The sequence below is a fragment of the Oncorhynchus kisutch genome, linkage group LG3 (genome assembly GCF_002021735.2).
Source record: "Oncorhynchus kisutch isolate 150728-3 linkage group LG3, Okis_V2, whole genome shotgun sequence".
NCBI classification, from domain to species: domain Eukaryota; kingdom Metazoa; phylum Chordata; class Actinopteri; order Salmoniformes; family Salmonidae; genus Oncorhynchus; species Oncorhynchus kisutch.
Window position 1 is genome coordinate 33,694,455 of NC_034176.2, and position 20,940 is coordinate 33,715,394.

General features: G+C 43.8%; 1 protein-coding gene across 1 annotated transcript; it reads left to right on the forward strand.

Moving 5' to 3' along the window:
• The first annotated feature begins 2,417 nt into the window (after nucleotides 1-2,417).
• si:dkeyp-117b11.1 (B-cell linker protein) lies at nucleotides 2,418-20,541 on the forward strand. Its single transcript, XM_020463345.2, has 19 exons — nucleotides 2,418-2,583; nucleotides 5,243-5,268; nucleotides 5,391-5,425; nucleotides 5,611-5,651; nucleotides 5,749-5,842; nucleotides 6,031-6,125; nucleotides 6,229-6,292; nucleotides 10,428-10,538; nucleotides 10,833-10,861; nucleotides 11,074-11,110; nucleotides 11,307-11,385; nucleotides 11,650-11,677; nucleotides 12,079-12,109; nucleotides 12,306-12,411; nucleotides 17,492-17,529; nucleotides 18,063-18,106; nucleotides 18,292-18,360; nucleotides 19,006-19,164; nucleotides 19,623-20,541. The coding sequence occupies exons 1-19, from the start codon at nucleotides 2,575-2,577 to the stop codon at nucleotides 19,737-19,739; spliced, it is 1,212 nt and encodes a 403-aa protein (XP_020318934.1). The 5' UTR covers nucleotides 2,418-2,574; the 3' UTR covers nucleotides 19,740-20,541.
• Nucleotides 20,542-20,940: the final 399 nt, after the last annotated feature.

A 20,940-nucleotide genomic window follows, 5' to 3' on the forward strand; every position in this document is an offset into this window, starting at 1 on the left:
CAAACAGGCAAAGCGTCAATATAGGACTAAGATCGAATCGTACTACACCGGCTCCGATGCTCGTCAGATGTGGCAGGGCTTGCAAACTATTACAGACTACAAAGGGAAGCACAGCCGAGAGCTGCCCAGTGACACAAGCCTACCAGACGAGCTAAATAACTTTTATGCTCGCTTCGAGGCAAGTAACACTGAAACATGCATGAGAGCATCAGCTGTTCCGGATAACTGTGTGATCACTCTCTCCGGAGTCGATGTGAGTAAGACCTTTAAACAGGTCAAATTTCATAAGGCCGCAGGGCTAGATGGATTACCAGGATGTGAACACAGAGCATGCTCTGACCAACTGGAAAGTGTCTTCACTGACATTTTCAACCTCTCCCTGTCTGAGTCTGTAATTACAACATGTTACAAGCAGACCACAATAGTCCCTGTGCCCAAGAACACTAAGGTAACCTGCCTAAATGACTACCGACCCGTAGCACTCACGTCTGTTGCCATGAAATCCACATCACCAACAAACTAACATGGTCCAAGCACACCAAGACAGTCGTGATAAAACCTATTCCCCCCAAGGAGACTGAAAAGATTTGGCATGGGTCCTCAGATCTTCAAAAGGTTTCACAGCTGCACCATCGAGAGCATCCTGATGGGTTGCATCACTGCCTAGTATGGCAACTGCTCGGCCCTGGACCGCAAGGCACTACAGAGGGTAGTGCGTACGGCCCAGCACATCACCAGGACCTATACCAGGAGGTGTCAGAGGAAGGCCCTAAAAATTGTCAAAGACTCCAGCCACCCTAGTCATAGACTGTTCTCTCTGCTACTGCATGGCAAGCGGTACCGGAGTGCAAAGTCTAGGTCTAAGAGGCTTCTAAACAGCTTCTACCCCAAGCCATAAGACTCCTGAATAGCTAATCAAATGTCTACCCAGACTATTTGCATTGCCCCCCCCCCCCCTGTCCCACCCTCCTCCATGCTGCTGCTACTCTCTGTTATTATCTTTAATAACTCTACCTACATGTACATATTACCTCAATTACCTCGACACCGCTGCCCCCGCACATTGACTCTGCACTGGTACCCCCTGTATATAGCCTCCACATTGACTCTGCACTGGTACCCCCTGTATATAGCCTCCACATTGACTCTGTACCGGTACCCCCTGTATATAGCCTCCACATTGACTCTGCACTGGTACCCCCTGTATATAGCCTCCACATTGACTCTGCACTGGTACCCCCTGTATATAGCCTCCACATTGACTCTGCACTGGTACCCCCTGTATATAGCCTCCACATTGACTCTGCACTGGTACCCCCTGTATATAGCCTCCACATTGACTCTGCACTGGTACCACCTGTATATAGCCTCCACATTGACTCTGCACTGGTACCCCCTGTATATAGCCTCCACATTGACTCTGCACTGGTACCCCCTGTATATAGCCCCACTATTGTTATTTACTGCTGCTCTTTTAATTATTTGTTATTCTTATCTCTTACTTTTTTGGGGGGGTGTTGTCTTAAAACTGCATTGTTGGTTAAGGGCTTGTAAGTAAGCATTTCACTGTAAGGTTGTATTCGGCGCATGTGACAAATAACATTTGATTTGATTTGATTTCCTGTGACAAGGATTAAAAGGGATTTGCCAGTAGATTGTTGACTTGATTCATGATGATGACTGCTAGCTAAGATTTTGAAAGTATGATGTTGACATGATCAGTCCAATCAAAGCTACTGTACATATAACATGATTTGACATAATTTTATCTGTCTAATGACCTTGAGCCTTCTTGGATGTGAACTTCTGATGTAACTCTATGGCAGTACCCAAGTGGCTAGAATTTTCTAGCTCTACCCTTAGACTTGGCCTTGACGTAGTGTCCCCATGAGTGACAGAACGCTGAGCAAAATATGGCGCAACGCTCCATATTTTCTGCTGGCTTGCCCCACCACCACTGAATCACCTGCATTTTGGAGTTGTCTTACTCAAGAAAACAGAAAAGAGACCATGTCTGTATACGGTTTTATTAACTAAATTATATATATATATATTTTACATTGTTTGCAAACTAATATGTGACACGTATTAATGCCAAAATAACATATATATATTTTTTTAAATGCTAAAAATGCTGGGTTGAAAACAGGTGGGGCTCTACCCCACCTGCCCTGAATGATGGGTCTCCACTGGACTTAGCCTGTTCTCAGAAGTTAAAGTGCGCTCTTCCTTATGCTGCATATAGAACCATAAAACTTTACTGATTCAACATTATGCTGGGGAAAAATGTAACTTGAACATTCATTGAGTTTTTTTAGCGGCATCCAGGCAACAAGTAGGCTAGGCTGTAAACCAGGTGGCACTTAGCAGTCAGAGTGACGGGGTGGAATGCAAATGATCAGAGAGAGAGAGAGAGAGAGAGAGAGAGAGACGCGCATCAGGACTGTTGTAGCTGCTAGCCTAACTGTTCATAGTTCAGTGTTCCTTGTCCCGCTCTTACTCTAATGTGTATTTGCATCTGAGGTCAGCAACAAAGGAATTTCCTCATGAGTTGAGAAGAGAGACTCCAAAATTATGACAATGGTAATGTACAGTTTCAATTTGTTACCTTCTGAAAATAATCAGACAATGATAGAACATATAAACTTTAGAACATTTAAACTTTGTACAGACGTCTCACTTTGCGTTGATAAAAGGAAATTACACACAGCCCAATTTGCATATAACTTTGCAACAAATTGTTCAGAAACTTAGAAATACAGTAGTAGGCTACCTTCATTACGGAATGGAGAACTGTGAGGATTGTTATAATGATGAGTCATACAGTTTTACAGTGTTATACAGTGTGGACTTTCACTTTTCGTACAGTGGCTCTGTTGTTGATCAAGTAAACGGTGTCACCTGCTCCCAGTTATTGCTTTCAATTTCTCTGCCTATACAAGCACCCAATATCAACACTCACACAGCTGTCTAATGCCTAAGATTAGAATGTTTACCAGTCATTAAAATCATTCATATTAAAATCATTAATAGTTGTTATTTATTTATTTGTTATTAAATAATGATACGTGTAGTGATTGAAAGGGAACAGCTGATACAGAGCTTGAGATCCATTGGTGTTTTCGGGGTGTGTGCCCATAATATCTCCTTTCTCCTGAAGTGTACACTCATTCACTACTTCACACACATTTAAAAGCATAGGATTGACGGGATTGGGCTAGAGAGGGTTTCCACCATATTTCTTATATCAGTCATTATCTTTTAAATCAGTGAAGGTAAGTGAAGAAGTGCACACTTTGGGAAGAAGGAGAGAAATTGGGATGTGACCAGAGGGAGCCACAACCACCTGATCTGTGCCAGAAAGGTGCAGACCTCTTGGAAGAGGTCGTAGTAGCCACGATCACATACTGGGAGGCTATCTGGCCTAGTAGTATTGAAGTCCATGATAGCTAAGGGTTTTGCTTGTACAATAGTAACGTGCCATGATGTGAAATACACTGTAAGATAAACCTCTAGAAAATAGTTACCCAATACATGTATGGCTGTACCATTGCACTTTACTAGGCAGAACCAGAAGCCAGCACACCTGTGAGCAGCTTAGCATTAGCCAGGGCAACTGCACTGTGCTCTGTCCCTGTTTGCATCAGATACGATTCATAGTCACACGGCCATTTCCCTTTTTACTGGTAGTTTATGGTCTCCCACGGTCCATAACAATGTCCTTTTCTGTGGTCACTATCACTCTCCCTTGCTTAAAGGGCTAGCTCAGAACACAACCATAAATGTATCGTTTTCTTATCATAGATGTTGTCAAGCCGAGCTCATTATTGAACACATTGCCGGCTCCCTTCTCTAAAATTAGACTGGGATATTCAGACTGGGTGAAAAACAAGAGATTGCTATTTGAAAGGGTCTACGCAGATACTGTTAATTGGATAATGAACATGCATGACAGATTTAAACTCTGCTGCCTGGGACACAAACAATAACAAAGTAAGGAACCCTCAGCTTACTTGCTGTATTTGCTGTACTTTTATATATTTCGTAATCAACATGTTGCGGTCTTTCTTGGTCTATATACAAACCACTTCAAAGGTAGTTGAGTTATTCAGTTAACAACACTAAACAGGACATGCTAGTGATTTAAGACGTGTCAGGACATGAATATGTTAAAGACGGCGCCTAGGACTGTAACAATGGGGGAAATTATATTCAAAGTAGTGTCGACCTGAGGCATAGATATCAGTTATGACTCATGACATCTTCCTTTCCACTAATTAAACAGACCTACAGCTGGCTAACCATAATGCCAGAGAATCCCTGCAGTCTATAAAAGTTTCATGGAATGATTAGTTGATAGATTGACTGGTTCGTTGATTGATAATGACACTGTTTAAGTAATGGGATACAGTAGAACAGAAAATAGATTTGTTTGCTAAAGAGAGACTTTAGCAAAGACCATGTGGGCTGGCTTTGTTCATTATCAATGTTGACGCACAGGATATCTAAACATTAACCAGATGAATCAACTCAAACTGTTCTTCTCTTGCCCCCCCGCCCTCTCCCATATTCACTCTCCCTGTCTCATTATCCCCTTTCCCTCCCCCTCTCTATTTCTGGGATCATTTACATCAGTCCTTCCTCTCCTCTCTGACCTGCCATGCTGTGAAAACACAGCCAAGTACACTTCCTGGTTTTAGTCATCTGTTTCATCATGGGGACAGTGTGCCACACATTACAGCCTCTATTATCCTCCTCTCCCACATACACACATTGATGTGGCTTCACTAGATCATTTGTCCTTTGTGTAATCATTTGTGTAAATAGTTTCTTTCACCTACTAAGGCTAGTATAAAAGACGTCTTTTAGATTGTTGGGACATCTAAATTCTCAATATTCCCCTGTGGTAGTTTGTGATCGTTAGTCATCTTCAAAGTTGTTTCATTCTAATTTATTCTGACCTGAGGTCTTGGCTTTGGATTAAAGCTCTTTTGTCTAGCTTAGTGACCTTCGGAACATAAAGCAGTCATTGACACTGCCTGTGTAGTAGTTCTGATAGCGAGTCTGATGGGAGAGTTAATTACATGTAAATATCTGGGATGGGCCAGACATATAGTGTAATGGCACCGTTTATCGTATGATGTCACACAACCGGTATGAAAACAATATTGTTGAGATTGCATCGTGATTGTGTTCGTGTGTGTGCTACAGACTTCACAGTCAATTCTGTTTCCTTTTTCAGAGTTTCTTTGGAAAATTGAAGAACCTGTAAGTAGCCTACAGTGTAGATAAACGTTTTGTTCTTCAGTCTTATATGCCTTCCTCTGGCCAGAAACATAAGCCACTGACATGACACAGCACGCAAGTAACATCTCTCTTTTTCATTACAGACACAGTGGGCCTCCAGCTCCACCCAAAAGAATAGGTGAGCCTTCAGGAAATGCCCCTTATTATGCTCGTTGTTATAGGGATCCTCTATATGGAAGTTCTAATGTGATGTGCTTCTTCTGCTCTCTCCCTCGTCGCTCTACCTCTCCTCTCCCCAATTTCTCTCTCTCTTTCTCCATCCCCCTTCTCTACTTTCTCTCTGTCTCTATTGATTTGTTTCAGAGAACAATGCGGGGTATGGTGGCTGGCCAGAAGATGAGTTTGTAAGTAGAAATCACACACATACACACGGGCCCAGACTGACACGCCTATGGATATTTTGTTGAGAGGTCCTGTGTGGTCTTCTTGTGTGTATCACAGGATGATGAGGATGGGAACACATATGAGGCTCCCCCCTGTGAGCGACCGGCCATGAAGGTTCCTCCCAGACATGTGGAGGAGAACGTCTATTTAGGTAACACCACCACTGTAGACTATCCTTCTCAGTTGAGATTAGCTGAAATCTGACTTTCATGGAAAGTATGCATTGATGCCAATGGGAGTTTGGTGCGTGGATCTCAAGTTATAATTTGTATGTAATGTTTTGAGGTGTGTTTTTATGTGAAAACACCATTTTCTTGTTGCTGTTTTTGTGTTCCACAGATAGTTCTTCAGAGAGGTCCAATCGTGTTCTTCCCAAAAGGCAGGCAGCACCACCCCCAAGGCCAGCCAAGATGGCGCCCATGGGCAAATCATCGGTAAACTATCAGAGTATCAATGCCCATGCCTACCTCTGGCTAGCCTGTCTCTGTGTGTCTGCATACCTTTAGTGTTATTTAATGTTATCTTTCCCCTCTATAGAAACAGCAGCCTCACCATCAGCCTGACCCTGAGGAGTTCTACATCGACCCCAACACCAAGAAACGTGAGACACCTCTCTCTATCCTGTCTTTCTATCCTCCTCTCTCTATCCTCTTCTCTCTATCCTCCCCTCTCTATCCTCCTCTCTCTATCTTCTTCTCTCTATCCTCTTCTGTCTATCCTCCCCTCTCTATCCTCCTCTCTCTATCTTCTTCTCTCTATCCTCTTCTGTCTATCCTCCTCTCTCTATCCTCCTCTCTCTATCTTCTTCTGTCTATCCTCTTCTCTCTATCCTCTTCTCGCTATCCTCCTCTCTATCCTCGTCTTTCTACCCTCCTCTCTGTCCTCTTCTCTCTATTCTCCTTTCTCTATCCTCCCCTCTCAATCCTCTTTTCTCTATCCTCCTCTCTATCCTCCCCTCTCAATCCTCTTCTCTCTATCCTCCTTTCTCTATTATATTCTCTCTATCCTCCTTTCTCTATTATATTCTCTCTATCCTCCTTTCTCTATTATATTCTCTCTATCCTCCTTTCTCTATTATATTCTCTCTATCCTCCTTTCTCTATTATATTCTCTCTATCCTCCTTTCTCTATTATATTCTCTCTATCCTCCTTTCTCTATTATATTCTCTCTATCCTCCTTTCTCTATTATATTCTCTCTATCCTCCTTTCTCTATTATATTCTCTCTATCCTCCTTTCTCTATTATATTCTCTCTATCCTCCTTTCTCTATTATATTCTCTCTATCCTCCTTTCTCTATTATATTCTCTCTATCCTCCTTTCTCTATTATATTCTCTCTATCCTCCTTTCTCTATTATCTTCTCTCTATCATCCTTTCTCTATTATATTCTCTCTATCCTCCTTTCTCTATTATCTTCTCTCTATCCTCCTTTCTCTATTATCTTCTCTCTATCCTCCTTTCTCTATTATATTCTCTCTATCCTCCTTTCTCTATTATCTTCTCTCTATCCTCCTTTCTCTATTATCTTCTCTCTATCATCCTTTCTCTATTATGGGGTGGCAGGGTAGCCTAGTGGTTAGAGCGTTGGACTAGTAACCGGAAGGTTGCGAGTTCAAACCCCCGAGCTGACAAGGTACAAATCTGTCGTTCTGCCCCTGAACAGGCAGTTAACCCACTGTTCCCAGGCTGTCATTGAAAATAAGAATTTGTTCTTAACTGACTTGCCTGGTTAAATAAAATAAAAATTCTCTATTATCTTCTCTCTATCCTCCTTTCTCTATCCTCTTCTCTATGTCCTCGTCTCTCTATCATCTTCTCTATCCTCCCCTCTCTCTATTCTCCTCTCTGTCCTCTTCTCTATATCCTCCTCTTCTCTCCATCCTCCTTTCTCTATCCTCCCCTCTCTGTCCTCTTCTCTCTATCCTCCTCTCTCTATCCTCCCCTCTCTATCCTCCTCTCTCTATCCTCTTTGTCCAGGACATGCAAGTTTCAAGTGTTATTAGTCGTATGTATGGTATACACTGTCCAAAGAAATGCATACTTGCATGTTTTTTCTCTCGACAATACAACAATAATAAGAAATAATAAAAGATACTAATACATACATAAAGTAAATGGCTCAGTAGAATAGAATAAAGATTTTAGCATAAGTATGATACAGGTGTTTAGAGGAAAGGGATTCAGCTGCAAGTGTTTAACTTGTGCAGTATTTAAATCAAATCAAATTTGATTTGTCACATGCAGATGTTAATGCGAGTGTAGCGAAATGCTTGTGCTTCTAGTTCCGACCATGCAGTAATATCTAACAAGTAATCTAGTTGAACAATTTCACAACAACTACCTTATACACACACGTGTAAAGGAATGAATAAGAATATGTGCATAAAAATATATGAATGAGCGATGGCCGAACGGCATAGGCAAGATGCAAAAGATGGTATAGAGTACAGTATATACATATGAGATGAGTAATGTAGGGTATGTAAACATTATATGAAGTGGCATTGTTTAAAGTGGCTAGTGATACATTTATTACATACATTTTTCATTATTAAAGTGGCTAGAGATGAGTCAGTATGTTGGCAGCAGCCACTCAATGTTAATGATGGCTGTTTAACAGTCTGATGTCCTTGAGATGGAAGCTGTTTTTCAGTCTCTCGGTCCCCGCTTTGATGTACATGTACTGACCTCGCCTTCTGGATGATAACGGGGTGCCCCCGGTGATGCGTTGTGCAGACCTCACTACCCTCTGGAGAGACTTATGGATGTGGGTGGAGCAATTGCCGTACCAGGCGGTGATACAGCCTGACAGGATGCTCTCGATTGTGTATAAAAGTTTGTGAGTGTTTTTGGTGACAAGCCGAATTTCTTCAGCCTCCTGAGGTTGAAAAGGCGCTGCTGCGCCTTCTTCACACGCTGTCTGTGTGGGTGAACCATTTCAGTTTGTCTGTGATGTGTACGCCGAGGAACTTAAAACTTTCCACCTTCTCCACTACTGTCCCGTCGATGTGGATAGGGGGCTGCTACCTCTGCTGTTTCCTGAAGTCCACGATCATCTCCTTTGTTTTGTTGACATTGAGTGTGAAGTTATTTTCCTGAAACCACACTCCAAGGGCCCTCACCTCCTCCCTGTAGGCCGTCTCGTCATTGTTGGTAATCAAGCCTACCACTGTAGTGTCGTCTGCAAACTTGATGATTGAGTTGGATGCCCTTGTGGGGCCCCAGTGTTGAGGATCAGCAGGGTGGAGATGTTGTTACCTACCCTCACCACCTGGGGGTGGCCCGTCAGGAAGTCCAGGACCCAGCTGCAAAGAGTTTAATGACGAGTTTGGAGGGTACTATGGTGGTAAATGCTGAGCTGTAGTCGCTGAACAGCATTCTTACATAGGTATTCCTCTTGTTCAGATGTGTTAGTGCAGTGTGCAGTGTGATTGTGATTGCGTCGTCTGTGGACCTATTGGGGCGGTAAGCAAATTGGAGTGGGTCTAGGGTGTCAGGTAGGGTGGAGGTGATATGGTCCTTGACTAGTCTCTCAAAGCACTTCATGATGACGGAAGTGAGTCATTTAACTCAGTTACCTTCACTTTATTGGGAACAGGAACAATGGTGGCCCTCTTGAAGCATGTGGGAACAGCAGACTGGGATAAGGATTGATTGAATATGTCCGTAAACACACCAGCCAGCTGGTCTGCACATGCTCTGAGGACGCGGCTGGGGATGCCGTCTGGGCCGGCAGCCCTGCGAGGGTTAACACGTTTAAATGTTTTACTCATGTTGGTTGCAGTGAGGGAGAGCCCGCAGGTTTTGGTAGCGAGCCGTGTCAGTGGCACTGTGTTGTCCTCAAAGCAAGCAAAGAAGTTGTTTAGTTTGTCTGGGAGCAAAACATCGTGGTCCGTGATTGACTGTAGACCCGGCCACATACCTCTCGTGTCTGAGCCGTTGAATTGCAACTACTTTGTCTCTATACTGACGCATAGCTTGTTTGATTGCCTTGAGGAGGGAATAGCTACACTGTTTGTATTCAGTCATGTTTCCGGTCACCTTGCCCTGATTAAAAGCAGTGGATGCACTTGCTAATAAACTCGCTCACCAAATCAGCATATTCATCAATGTTATTGTCGGACACTATGCGGAACATTTCTCAATCCACATGATCGAAGCAATCTTGAAGCGTGGAATCCGATTATTCAGACCAGCGTTGAACAGACCTGAGTCTGGTAGCAGCAGTTGTGATGTGTGTGTAGCCTGAATATGTGTGTGGATGTGTGTATGTCTGTGTGGGTGTGCGAGTGAGTGAGTGCATGTGTGCTAATGTGCGGAGAATCAGAGCAGGTGGTCAATCCAGTTCAAGTGTTCAGCAGTCTGATGGCTTGTAGATAGAAACTGTCTCTGAGCCTGTTGGTATCCGACCTCATGGTCCGATAACGTCTGCTCGACAGTAAGGGAGTGAACAGCTCTTGGCTGGGGTGTGTGGGGTCCTTGATGATGCCGCGGGCCTTCCTCAGGCACCGTTTCGAATAAATGTCCTGGATGGGTGGGAGTTTATCCTATATGATGATTGTGTATTTTAAATGTGGATATGAATTGTGCCCTATACATAGATATGAATGTTGATTGATGAAAAGGTGTAAAAGTTCATATAATTCTTGAGGCATGTAATTGTACAGGAGAATTAACTTAAACAAACGAGTAAGTTAAGTTTGAGATGGTCAAGCTTCCCTCTCTCTCTCTCTAGCTCCTGAGGTAGACAGAAAGGAGAAGCCAGGGAAAAGGTCTACTCCTAAGAAGTCTGCCCCTCCTCCTTCCCGCCCTGCCCCTGCTCCCACCCCTCCCCCTGCAGAGGAAGGTAAACGCTACAGTTATAGATCTAGTTCCTGCCCGACTAGTAATTTAGGTGCAAGCAGTGCATTGCATCAACCATTGGTTGCATTCCAAGTCATCGACTGTGCATAGCTGATATGTTAAATACCTATCCAGTTGTTGTAAGATCTGGCATGCATCTACAATGTAGTCGTGCAGGATCTCGACCAATAGTCAGACCCTGGAACCCTGATAGGACATTGGTGTGCTATTACATCAAGTCACCACTAGAGGGATGTGTGATTCTGCAACAGCATCAGCCTCTGTTTTCTCTTTGCAGATGTCTACCTGGATCCTAATGAAGGACAGGTGAGCCCAACACATCGTTAACAGACAGAGCCTCACCCCTAACTCCAACCCCCAAACCTTAGCCTTTTTATCCGCTGTACCCTTTTAACACATTCTTGATGGACAATCAGTATATTCATAGTTCCATAGGGCCATGAGATGTCTGGTCTCTGGACAATTTCTAATTCAGCCAGAGAGAGGTGATTAATATGCGTGTTGTGTCTCTGTTTCAGGCAGACAGTGATGACCTGTATCTGGAGCCCACAGCAGGTCAGTTACTCCTGTAACCACTAATACAGCCTCAGTGTCAATGCATTTATACTGAGGTTTGACTAGATAATGTATTTTATATGAGATAAAGAGACAGGACATGAATTCCAAATTATTAAAGAAAAAACGTATTTAGCTTATTTTGAGAGAAAATAATCCTTGGCACTGTCAAGAATAAGTACTCCTGTTTCTCCAGCTTGCCCCCTTGCTCCTCGCGGGCCCATAAGGATGCCCCTCCTACCCAAGACAGCAATTGCCCCTCCCCCCATGCCCATGTGAGTACACCTGTCAAGACACGAGATGAAAAATGCACAAACTCATCTTGGTGTAATTTAGGTGTATATCACCACTTCCATTCTTTTCATAGTTATGCAAATGCATAACTGAATTGACTGGGTTAAACTGGCCTCGACACCATCCCTGAAACCAGTGCCATTCTATGTCATGAGAGAAGCCATGTTATTGTTTTTGAGTTTTATTGTTTGACATGCGATATCAGCTCAATCCCATCATGTATGTCTGTCTGTCTTTCTCTGTAGAAAACCTCCAGTACCCAGAGCCAAGTCGGTGAGTTTCTCCATGGTTCACACATGATTTAACACACTACGGGCACATGTTTTAACACACTACGGGCACATGATTTAACACACTACGGGCACATGATTTAACACACTACGGGCACATGATTTAACACACTACGGGCACATGATTTAACACTCTACGGGCACATGATTTAACACACTACGGGCACATTATTTAACACACTACGGGCACATGATTTAACACACTACGGGCACATTATTTAACACACTACGGGCACATGATTTAACACATCACAACACTGGCCGGTTTCTAACACAGAATTTGCCTATTTCAGAGATTCTCCACTGAACATGTTTTTTAGTGCAGGAGTGTAGGCCTTATCTGTGTCCACATTTGAATGAGTTTCACACTTTCCTGCATTCCAGAGTTCTCTATTGGTCAGTGAGGCAAAGACAGGTAAGTGACACTACATTCTGTCTGACTAAAAATAGTTGGATCATGATGATAAGGTCTGCATCCCAAATGGCCTGTTCCCTACATGTACTACTTTTGACCAGAGCCCTACATTGGGAACTGAGTGCCATTTGGAACACAACCATGAAGTGAAAATGCAGAACCTGGTCCATTGCTGTGTTTCTGTGACCCTCCCCAGCTCCTCCGCCTGATGTGAAACGCTCCACGTTCCCTGGCAAGCTGCCCCCACCCACCCCAGGCATCAAACCCCCCCTCCCTGCATCCCTAAAGGAACCCAAACCCAGGTGAGGCTTGGGAACACAGCCACTCTCACAGCACTATGCATGTACACACTGGATGAGACCATGCTATACGCTGCAAGAACATACATGTTTTACATGTGTTAAACATGTGATGCAGGTTCATGCTTTATGAACTTTCAGTCCTGTACAAGCAGCAACAGTCAAACACATGGATACCACTGATTACGATTTCCATTCTGTTGAGGTCTATAAAGAGGATCTTATGTTTGAAGTGTTAAGATGGCGCCGTATAGGATGACTGACGTTTTACTGGCTCCTAACCAACTGTGCTATTTTTTTGTTTTTTTGTACTGTCTGTAACTTATTCTGTACATAATGTTGCTGCTACCGTCTCTTATGACTGAAAATAACTTCTGGACATCAGAACAGCGATTATTCACCTCGAACTGGATGAAGCTTTTTCCTTTAACGAGTCCGATGAGAAGGATATACTGCTTTCCCGGGAACAGGCCCAAATCCCCATAATTTGCGTGAAGAAAAGACGAAGGAAAAGGGGGCGCAGGTCAGGCTGCCTTCTGACAATCCGTAGGCAAGCGAGTAAACTCCCACTGCCATCCGTTCTACTGGCTAACATGCAATCATTGGAAAATCAAAATTGATGACCTACGATTACGACTATCCTACCAACGGGACATTAAAAACTGGAATATCTTATGTTTCAACGAGTCGTGGCTGAACGACCACAGCGATAATATAGAGCTGGCGGGATTTTCCATGCACCAGCAGAATATAGATGAAGCTTTGTCTGGTAAGACAAGGTGTGAGGGTGTGTGTCTTTTTGTCAATAACAGCTAGTGCGTGATGTTAAACATGAAATAAATATTGAGGTATTGCTCGCCTGAGGTAGAGTAACTTATGATAAGCAGTAGACCAGACTATCTACCAAGAGAGTTCTCATCTTGTCACGTTCTGACCTTTATTTCCTTTGTTTTGTCATTATTTACTTTGGTCAGGGCGTGAGTTGGGGTGGGCAGTTTGTTTTTCTATGATTTGGGTATTTCTATGTTTCGGCCTAGTATGGTTCTCAATCAGAGGCAGGTGTCATTAGTTGTCTCTGATTGAGAATCATACTTAGGTAGCCTGGGTTGCACTGTTTGTTTGTGGGTGATTGTCTATGTTGATGGCTTGTTTCAGCGCAGCTCACATTAGCTTCACGGTTGTTATTTTGTTTACTGTTTTTGTATAGTGTTTCAGTGTTCAGTGTTTTCTTTATTAAAATTCATGATGAACACATATCACGCCGCATTTTGGTCCTCCGATCCTTCTCGCCTCTCCTCTTCAGATGAAGAGGAGGATGACCGTGACGCATCTATATTATTCGAAGCTGTCTATTTGCCACCACAGACCGATGCTGGCACTAAGACAGCAACTCAACCAACTCTATAAGGCCATAAGCAAGCAAGAAAATGCTCAATCAAAAGCAGCGCTGCTATTAGCTGGGGACTTTAATACAGGCAAACTTAAGTCAGTTTTACAAATTTTTTACCAGCATGTCATATGTGCAACCAGAGGAAAAAAACCTCTAGACCACCTTTACTCCACACACAGAAATGAATACAAAGCTCTCTCCTGCCCTCCATTTGGCAAATCTGACCATAATTCTAGCCTCCTGATTCCTGCTTATTAGCAAAAACAAAAGCAGGAAGTACCAGTGACCTGGTCAGATGATGCGAATGCTACGGTACAGGACTGTTTTGCTAGCACAGACTGGAATATGTTCCGGGATTCATCCAATGACATTGAGGTGTATACCACCTCAGTCATCAGCTTCATCAATAAGTGCATCAACGACTTCGTCCCCACTGTGACCGTGCGTACATATCCCAACCAGAAGCCATGGATTGCAGGCAACATCCGCAGTGAGCTAAAGGCTAGAGCTGGTGCTTTCAATGAGCGGGACACTAATCCGGATGCTTATAAGAAGTCCCGCTATGCCCTCAGACAAACCATCAAACAGGCAATACAGGATTAAGATTTAATCCTACTACACCTACTACACCTTTAAACAGGTCAACATTCAATCTCTCCCTGACCCAGTCTATAATACCTAAACTCAGCAAAAAAAGAAAAATCAACTTTTTCAGGACCCTGTTAATGAACATGCACCTGTGGAACGGTCGTTAAGACACTAACAGCAATTAAGGTCAGAGTTATGAAAGTTTAGGACACTAAAGAAGCCTTTCTACTGACTGAAAAACATCAAAAGAAAGATGCCCAGGGTCCCTGCTCATCTGTGTGAACATGCCTTAGGCATGCTGCAAGGAGGCATGAGGACTGCAGATGTGGCCAGGGCAATAAATTGCAATGTCCGTACTGCTGATCGTCCTCGCAGTGGCAGACCACGTGTAACAACGCCTGAACAGGATCGGTACATCTGAACATCACACTTGCAGGACAGGTACAAGATGGCAACAACAACTGCCCGAGTTACACCAGGAGTGCACAAACCCTCCATCAGTGCTCAGACTGTCCGCAATAGGCTGAGAGAGGCTGAACTGAGGGCTTGTAGGCCTGTTGTAAGGCAGGTCCTCACCAAACATGACCGGCAACAACGTTGCCTATAAACCCACCGTCTCTGGACCAGACAGGACTGGCAAAAAGTGCTCTTCACCGACGAGTCACGGTTTTGTCTCACCAGGGGTGATGGTCGGATTTGCGTTTATCATCGAAGGAATGAGCGTTACACCGAGGCCTGTACTCTGGAGAGGGATCGATTTGGAGGTGGAGGGTCCATCATGGTCTGCGGCGGTATGTCACAGCATCGTCGGACTGAGCTTGTTGTCATTGCAGGCAATCTCAACGTTGTGTTACAGGGAAGACATCCTCCTCCCTCATGTGGTACCCTTCCTGCAGGCTCATCCTGACATGACCCTCCAGCATGACAATGCCACTAGCCATACTGCTCATTCTGTGCGTGATTTCCTGCAAGACAGGAATGTCAGTGTTCTGCCCTGGCTAGCGAAGAGGCCGGATCTCAATGCCATTGAGCACGTCTGGGACCTGTTGGATAATAGGGTGAGGGCTAGGGTCATTCCCCCCCAGAAATGTACAGGAACTTGCAGGTGCCTTGGTGGAAGAGTGGGGTAACATCTCACAGCAAGAACTGGCAAAGCTGGTGCAGTCCATGAGGAGGAGATGCACTGCAGTACTTAATGCAGCTGGTGGCCACACCAGATACTGACTGTTACTTTTGATTTTGAACCCCCCTTTGTTCAGAGACACATTATTCCATTTCTGTTAGTCACATGTCTGTGGAACTTGTTCAATTTATGTCTCAGTTGTTGAATCTTGTTATGTTCATCCAAATATTTACACATGTTACGTTTGCTGAAAATAAACGCAGTTGACAGTGAGAGAACGTTTCTTTTTTTTGCTGAATTTACATGTTTCAAGCAGACCACCATATTCCATGTGCCAAAGGTAGCGAAGGTAACCTGCCTAAATGATTACCGCCCCGTAGCACTCACATCGGTAGCCATGAAGTGCTTTGAAAGTCTGGTCATGGCTCACATCAACAACATCTTCCCGGATACCCTAGACCCACTCCAATTTGCATATAGCCTCAACAGATCCACAGATGACGCAATCTTAATCGCACTCCACACTGCACTTTCTCACCTGGACAAAAAGAACACCTATGTGAGAATGCTGTTTTTTATTGACTACAACTCAGCATTCAACACAATAGTGCCCACGAAGCTCATCACTAAGCTAAGGACCCTGGGACTAAACACCTCCCTCTGCAACTGGATTCTGGACTTCCTGGCGGGCCGCCCCCAGGTGGTAAGGGTAGGCAACAACACATCTGCCACAGTGATCCTCAACACTGGGGCCCCTCAGGGGTGTGTACTTAGTCCCCTCCTGTACTCCCTGTTCACCCACGACTGTCTTGCCAAACACGACTCCAACACCATCATTAAGTTTGCTGACGACACAACAGTGGTAGGCCTGATCACAGACAACGATGAGACAGCCTATAGGGAGGAGGTCAGAGAACTGGCAGTGTGGTGCCAGGCCAACAACCTCTCCCTCAATGTGAGCAAGACAAAGGAGCTGATTGTGGACTACAGGAAAAGGTGGGCCGAACAGGCCCCCATTAACATCAACGGGACTGTAGTGGAGCGGGTCGAGAGTTTCAAGTTTCTTGGTGTCCACATCACCAACAAGCTATCATGGTCCAAACACACCAAGGCAGTCGTGAAGAGGGCACGACAAAACCTTTTCCCCCACAGGAGACTTAAAAGATTTGGCATGGGTCCCCAGATCATCAACAAGTTCTTTAGCTGAACCATCGAGAGCATGGTATGGCAACTGCTCAGCATCTGACGGTAAGGCGCTACAGAGGGTATTGCGTACAGCCCAGGACATCACTGGGGCCAAGCTTCCTGCCATCCAGGACCTATATAATAGGCGGTGTCAGAGGAAAGCCCATAAAATTGTCAGAGACTCCAGTCACCCAAGTCATAGACTGTTCTCTCTGCTACCGCACGGGAAGCGGTACTGGAGCGCCAAGTCTTGGACCAAAAGCCTCCGTAACAGCTTCTACTCCCAAGCCATAAGACTGCTGAACAATTAATCAAACGGCCACCGGACTATTTACATTGAACCCCCCCATTTGTTTTGTACACTGCTGCTACTTGCTGTTTATTATCTACGCATAGTCACTTCACCCCTACCTACATGTACAAATGACCTCTAACCTGTACCCCCGCACACTAACTTGGTACTGGTACCCCCTGTATATAGCTTTGTTATTGTTATGTTATTGTATTACTTTAGATAATTTTTCACTTCAGTTTATTTGGTAAATATTTCCTTAACTCTTCTTGAACTGCACTGTTGGCTAAGGGCTTGTAAGTAAGCATTTCACCTTAAGTTCTACACTTGTTGTATTTGGTGCATGTGACAAATAATGTTTGATTTGTGATAACTTAGCTAAGTCATTGAAGTATGAAGGCCTACTGTTCTTGCGTATTCAATGTTGTTGTAGCCACAGGCCTATATCGCTCATCTATTATAGTAAGCATCTTGGCTAACATTGGACCTGTTGTCTGTGTTGCAGCCCCCCTCCCCCGCCCATTATAGACACTACCGCAGCAGGTAAGAGCATGCTGGGAACAGGACCAGTTTTGGGTCACAGCTGAAGGATAGAAAGCCATAGAAATGGAAATAAAGGATGTGTGGAACTCTGAAATGCTCCAACTGTGGTTTGCTAATCAGAGTGAAGGACATCCTTAATTTCTTTACATTTGTGTTGTTTTTCTGTCCACATAATATGAACATGTTGGAGGTGCATATTGTTCATTTTTCATTACCTATGTGAATTGGAAGCCATTTTCATTATAACATAATTATAACTTGTTTAACCCCGTCATCTAGGGTGACTATGGCTACTGTCAGCAGTGCTGTCCAGCATACTTGTGGCCTTGATTGTAGCTACATGCTTTATTTTGAATAGACTGTAGAGCAGGGTTTCCTAAACTTGGTCCTGCACCCCCGCCCCCAGCTGTGGAGTGCTAGGGCAAAACCCAAACCATGCACCCAGGGGAGGGGGCAGGACCAAGTTTGGGAAACCCTGCTGTAGAGCACTCTACACATTGGTCAACAACTCATTATTTCTCTCTATGGCAAAGTTTCTCCCTCTGGTATGAAGACAACCATGCAGGCAGGAAAGGAGGTATGTGCCTTCCACTCTCATACTGTACCTCTCTTGTAACCATGCATAATACCGTGTTAAAGTGCTACAAATGTTGCTGCAAACCTTAGTTAAATGGTGATATACCTGAAGTATGGGGTATCCTTGGATATAACTGTGGTGGCAGGCAGTGGAGTGCGTAATAGAGAACTGTTGTAATGTTACAGGAGAAAGAGTGGTTCGCTGGAAACTGCAATAGAAAGACTGCTGAGGACCTCTTAATGCAAATCAACAAGGTGGGATACACACACACCGGAGATGAGCAGACACACACACAAATGCAAGCAAATACACACACACACACACACACACAGTTCTTGAAGTACCATATAAAAGAAAAACTGAAAATGACTTAGAGGTAAAGAATCCCCAGCTCTGAAGGACCTGGCCAATGTGATTCCTGAATCAATATGATTAGTTATAGTTAGTTAGCCAGTATTCCTCAACAGTGAATCAATACTTCATTGATCTATTAGCCTGTCCACTTGGTCCTCTGTGGTTCTCTCCCCTTCTCTCTATATGTTGCTCAGTAGCTGCTGATGTTTTGTGATTATGTGTTATAATGCTGCTGATTATATGAGCGTATCTGTCTCTGGCCCTTTGTCTTTACTAACACAGCCGACCTGTTTCATTTCACGCTGAAATAGACAAGTAACGATGTGAGAGTAATCTCGATCGTAACTACCCTTTATTTGACTGTGTGTGTATGTGTAGCCTCGGGTTACATCTGACACATACACACACCATCACTGAGTCTGATTCATCTATGCTCATTCAAAGACCCTGTGGGTTTTGATACTGATATCCATTCTCTCCTCCCTCCCTCCCTCCCTCCCTCCCGCGGCCTATTCCTCCCCCCTCTCTCCCTCTCCCTCTTGTAGGACGGGGCATTCCTGATACGTCACAGTTCAGCCCAGAACGCCCGTCAGCCCTACACACTGGCTGTCCTATACAGACAGAAGGTCTATAACATCCCCATCCGCTTTCTGGAGGAGACGTGCGGCTACGCCCTCGGAAAGGAGGGCAAGAAGAACGAGGAGGTGAAAAGACAGGGGGGGGGGGTAGAGTGCTAAACAAGGGGTAAAATAATGAATCGGTGAAAGAGAATGGGAGGATGAGGACGAGAGTGTTGAGATGGGGGACACAGAGAGAGAGAGAGAGAGAGAGAGAAAGAGAGAAAGAGGGGGGAAATGAGAATGTGAGAGGGTAGGGAGGAGGAGAAGAGAGGGATAAGGAGAGGGGAAAAGACAGATGCCACAGGAGGAAAGGAGGATTTGCAAAAAGAATTTGCAAAGGGAAAATGTGGGGGGAAAAGAATGAAGAGGTCAGGTGGGATAGAGGGAGGATGTGGGAGGAACGGAGGATGTGTGGAAAAGAGATGAAGGAATGCAACTTAGTACTGTACTGTAACCTCTGCAATAACTATACTGTAGTAACTCTCTCTCCCTTTCTCTCTCTCTCTCTTTCCCTCGCTACTCCCTCCATCTCTCTCTCATAGTTTTTCAGTAGTCTCCAGGAGATCATCTCTCACCACAAGAATAACCAACTGCTGCTGATCGATAGCAAGAGTCAGGCCAAGCACACCACGTATCTCACCCATCCAGCCCATCCATAAACTACATTATCCATAACCCACACACAATATATATCACCCACCCAGCCTGACAAACTACACTACACTACTATAGGGTGGCAGGTAGCCTAGCGGTTAGAGCGTTGGGCCAGTAACTGAAATGTCGCTGATTTGAATACCTGAGTCGATAAGGTGAAAAATATGTCAATGTGCCCTTGAGCAAGGCACCAATTTGCTCCAGGGCCGCCGTGCTACTATTGCTGACCCTGTAAAAAAAAACACGTCACTGCACCTGTACATTTCACTTCGCTGTATGTGACAATAAAACAAAAATATTTTCATAACCCACAGAAATGTGTATCTCACCTACACCAGCCCATTCATAAAGTACATTAAATGCTACCATTAATAACTAAATACATTTGATAACTTGGAAATACTACCTTCAATCGTCATGTTCCTCACCACAAGATATCATTACAAACCCTTGTTTTTGTTTTGTGATGAAAATGGCTAGAAGTGTAAATATTACCGTATATCTGTGTACTGTATGTGTTTGTGTGTTTAAGTATGCTGTAATTACATCTGTATGACTTTATTAACCTATTTTTGATTTAAATTAGAATAATTTTAAAATGCTTGCACCTGAATAGAGTAGTGAGTAGTCTATGAAAATGTATATTCAATACCTCATTCTTGCTCTGAGTCTTTATGCAGTGCTTGTTTCAGTGAGTGATGGGGAATTCAATTTTGTGTCTACACCTGTGTTGTGACTGAATACTGTGTAAGTGGGCCATCTGTAAGTTTCTATTTATATAATAATATAGTCTGAAATGTTTTGAAATCCTGTTTGTGTTTTATCCTTTTGTTGTATTTGCAACACAACAGCGCGAATGGCATTTATTTCCCTCAAAGTTGAAGTTGTTAGTTTAGATCTCCATAAATGCAAGGATTCATTAATTCCACAAATTAACTTTCAAGAAGGCACACCTGTTAATTGAAATGCATTCCAGGTGACTACCTCATGAAGCTGGTTGAGAGAATGCCAAGAGTGTGCAAAGCTGCCATCAAGGCAAAGGGTGGCTATTTGAAGAATCTCAAATATAAAATATATTTTGATTTGTTTAACACTTTTTTGGTTACTACATGATTCCATGTGTTATTTAATAGTTTTGATGTCTTCACTATTATTCTACGATGTAGAAAATAGTAACATTAAGAAAAACCCTTGAATGAGTAGGTG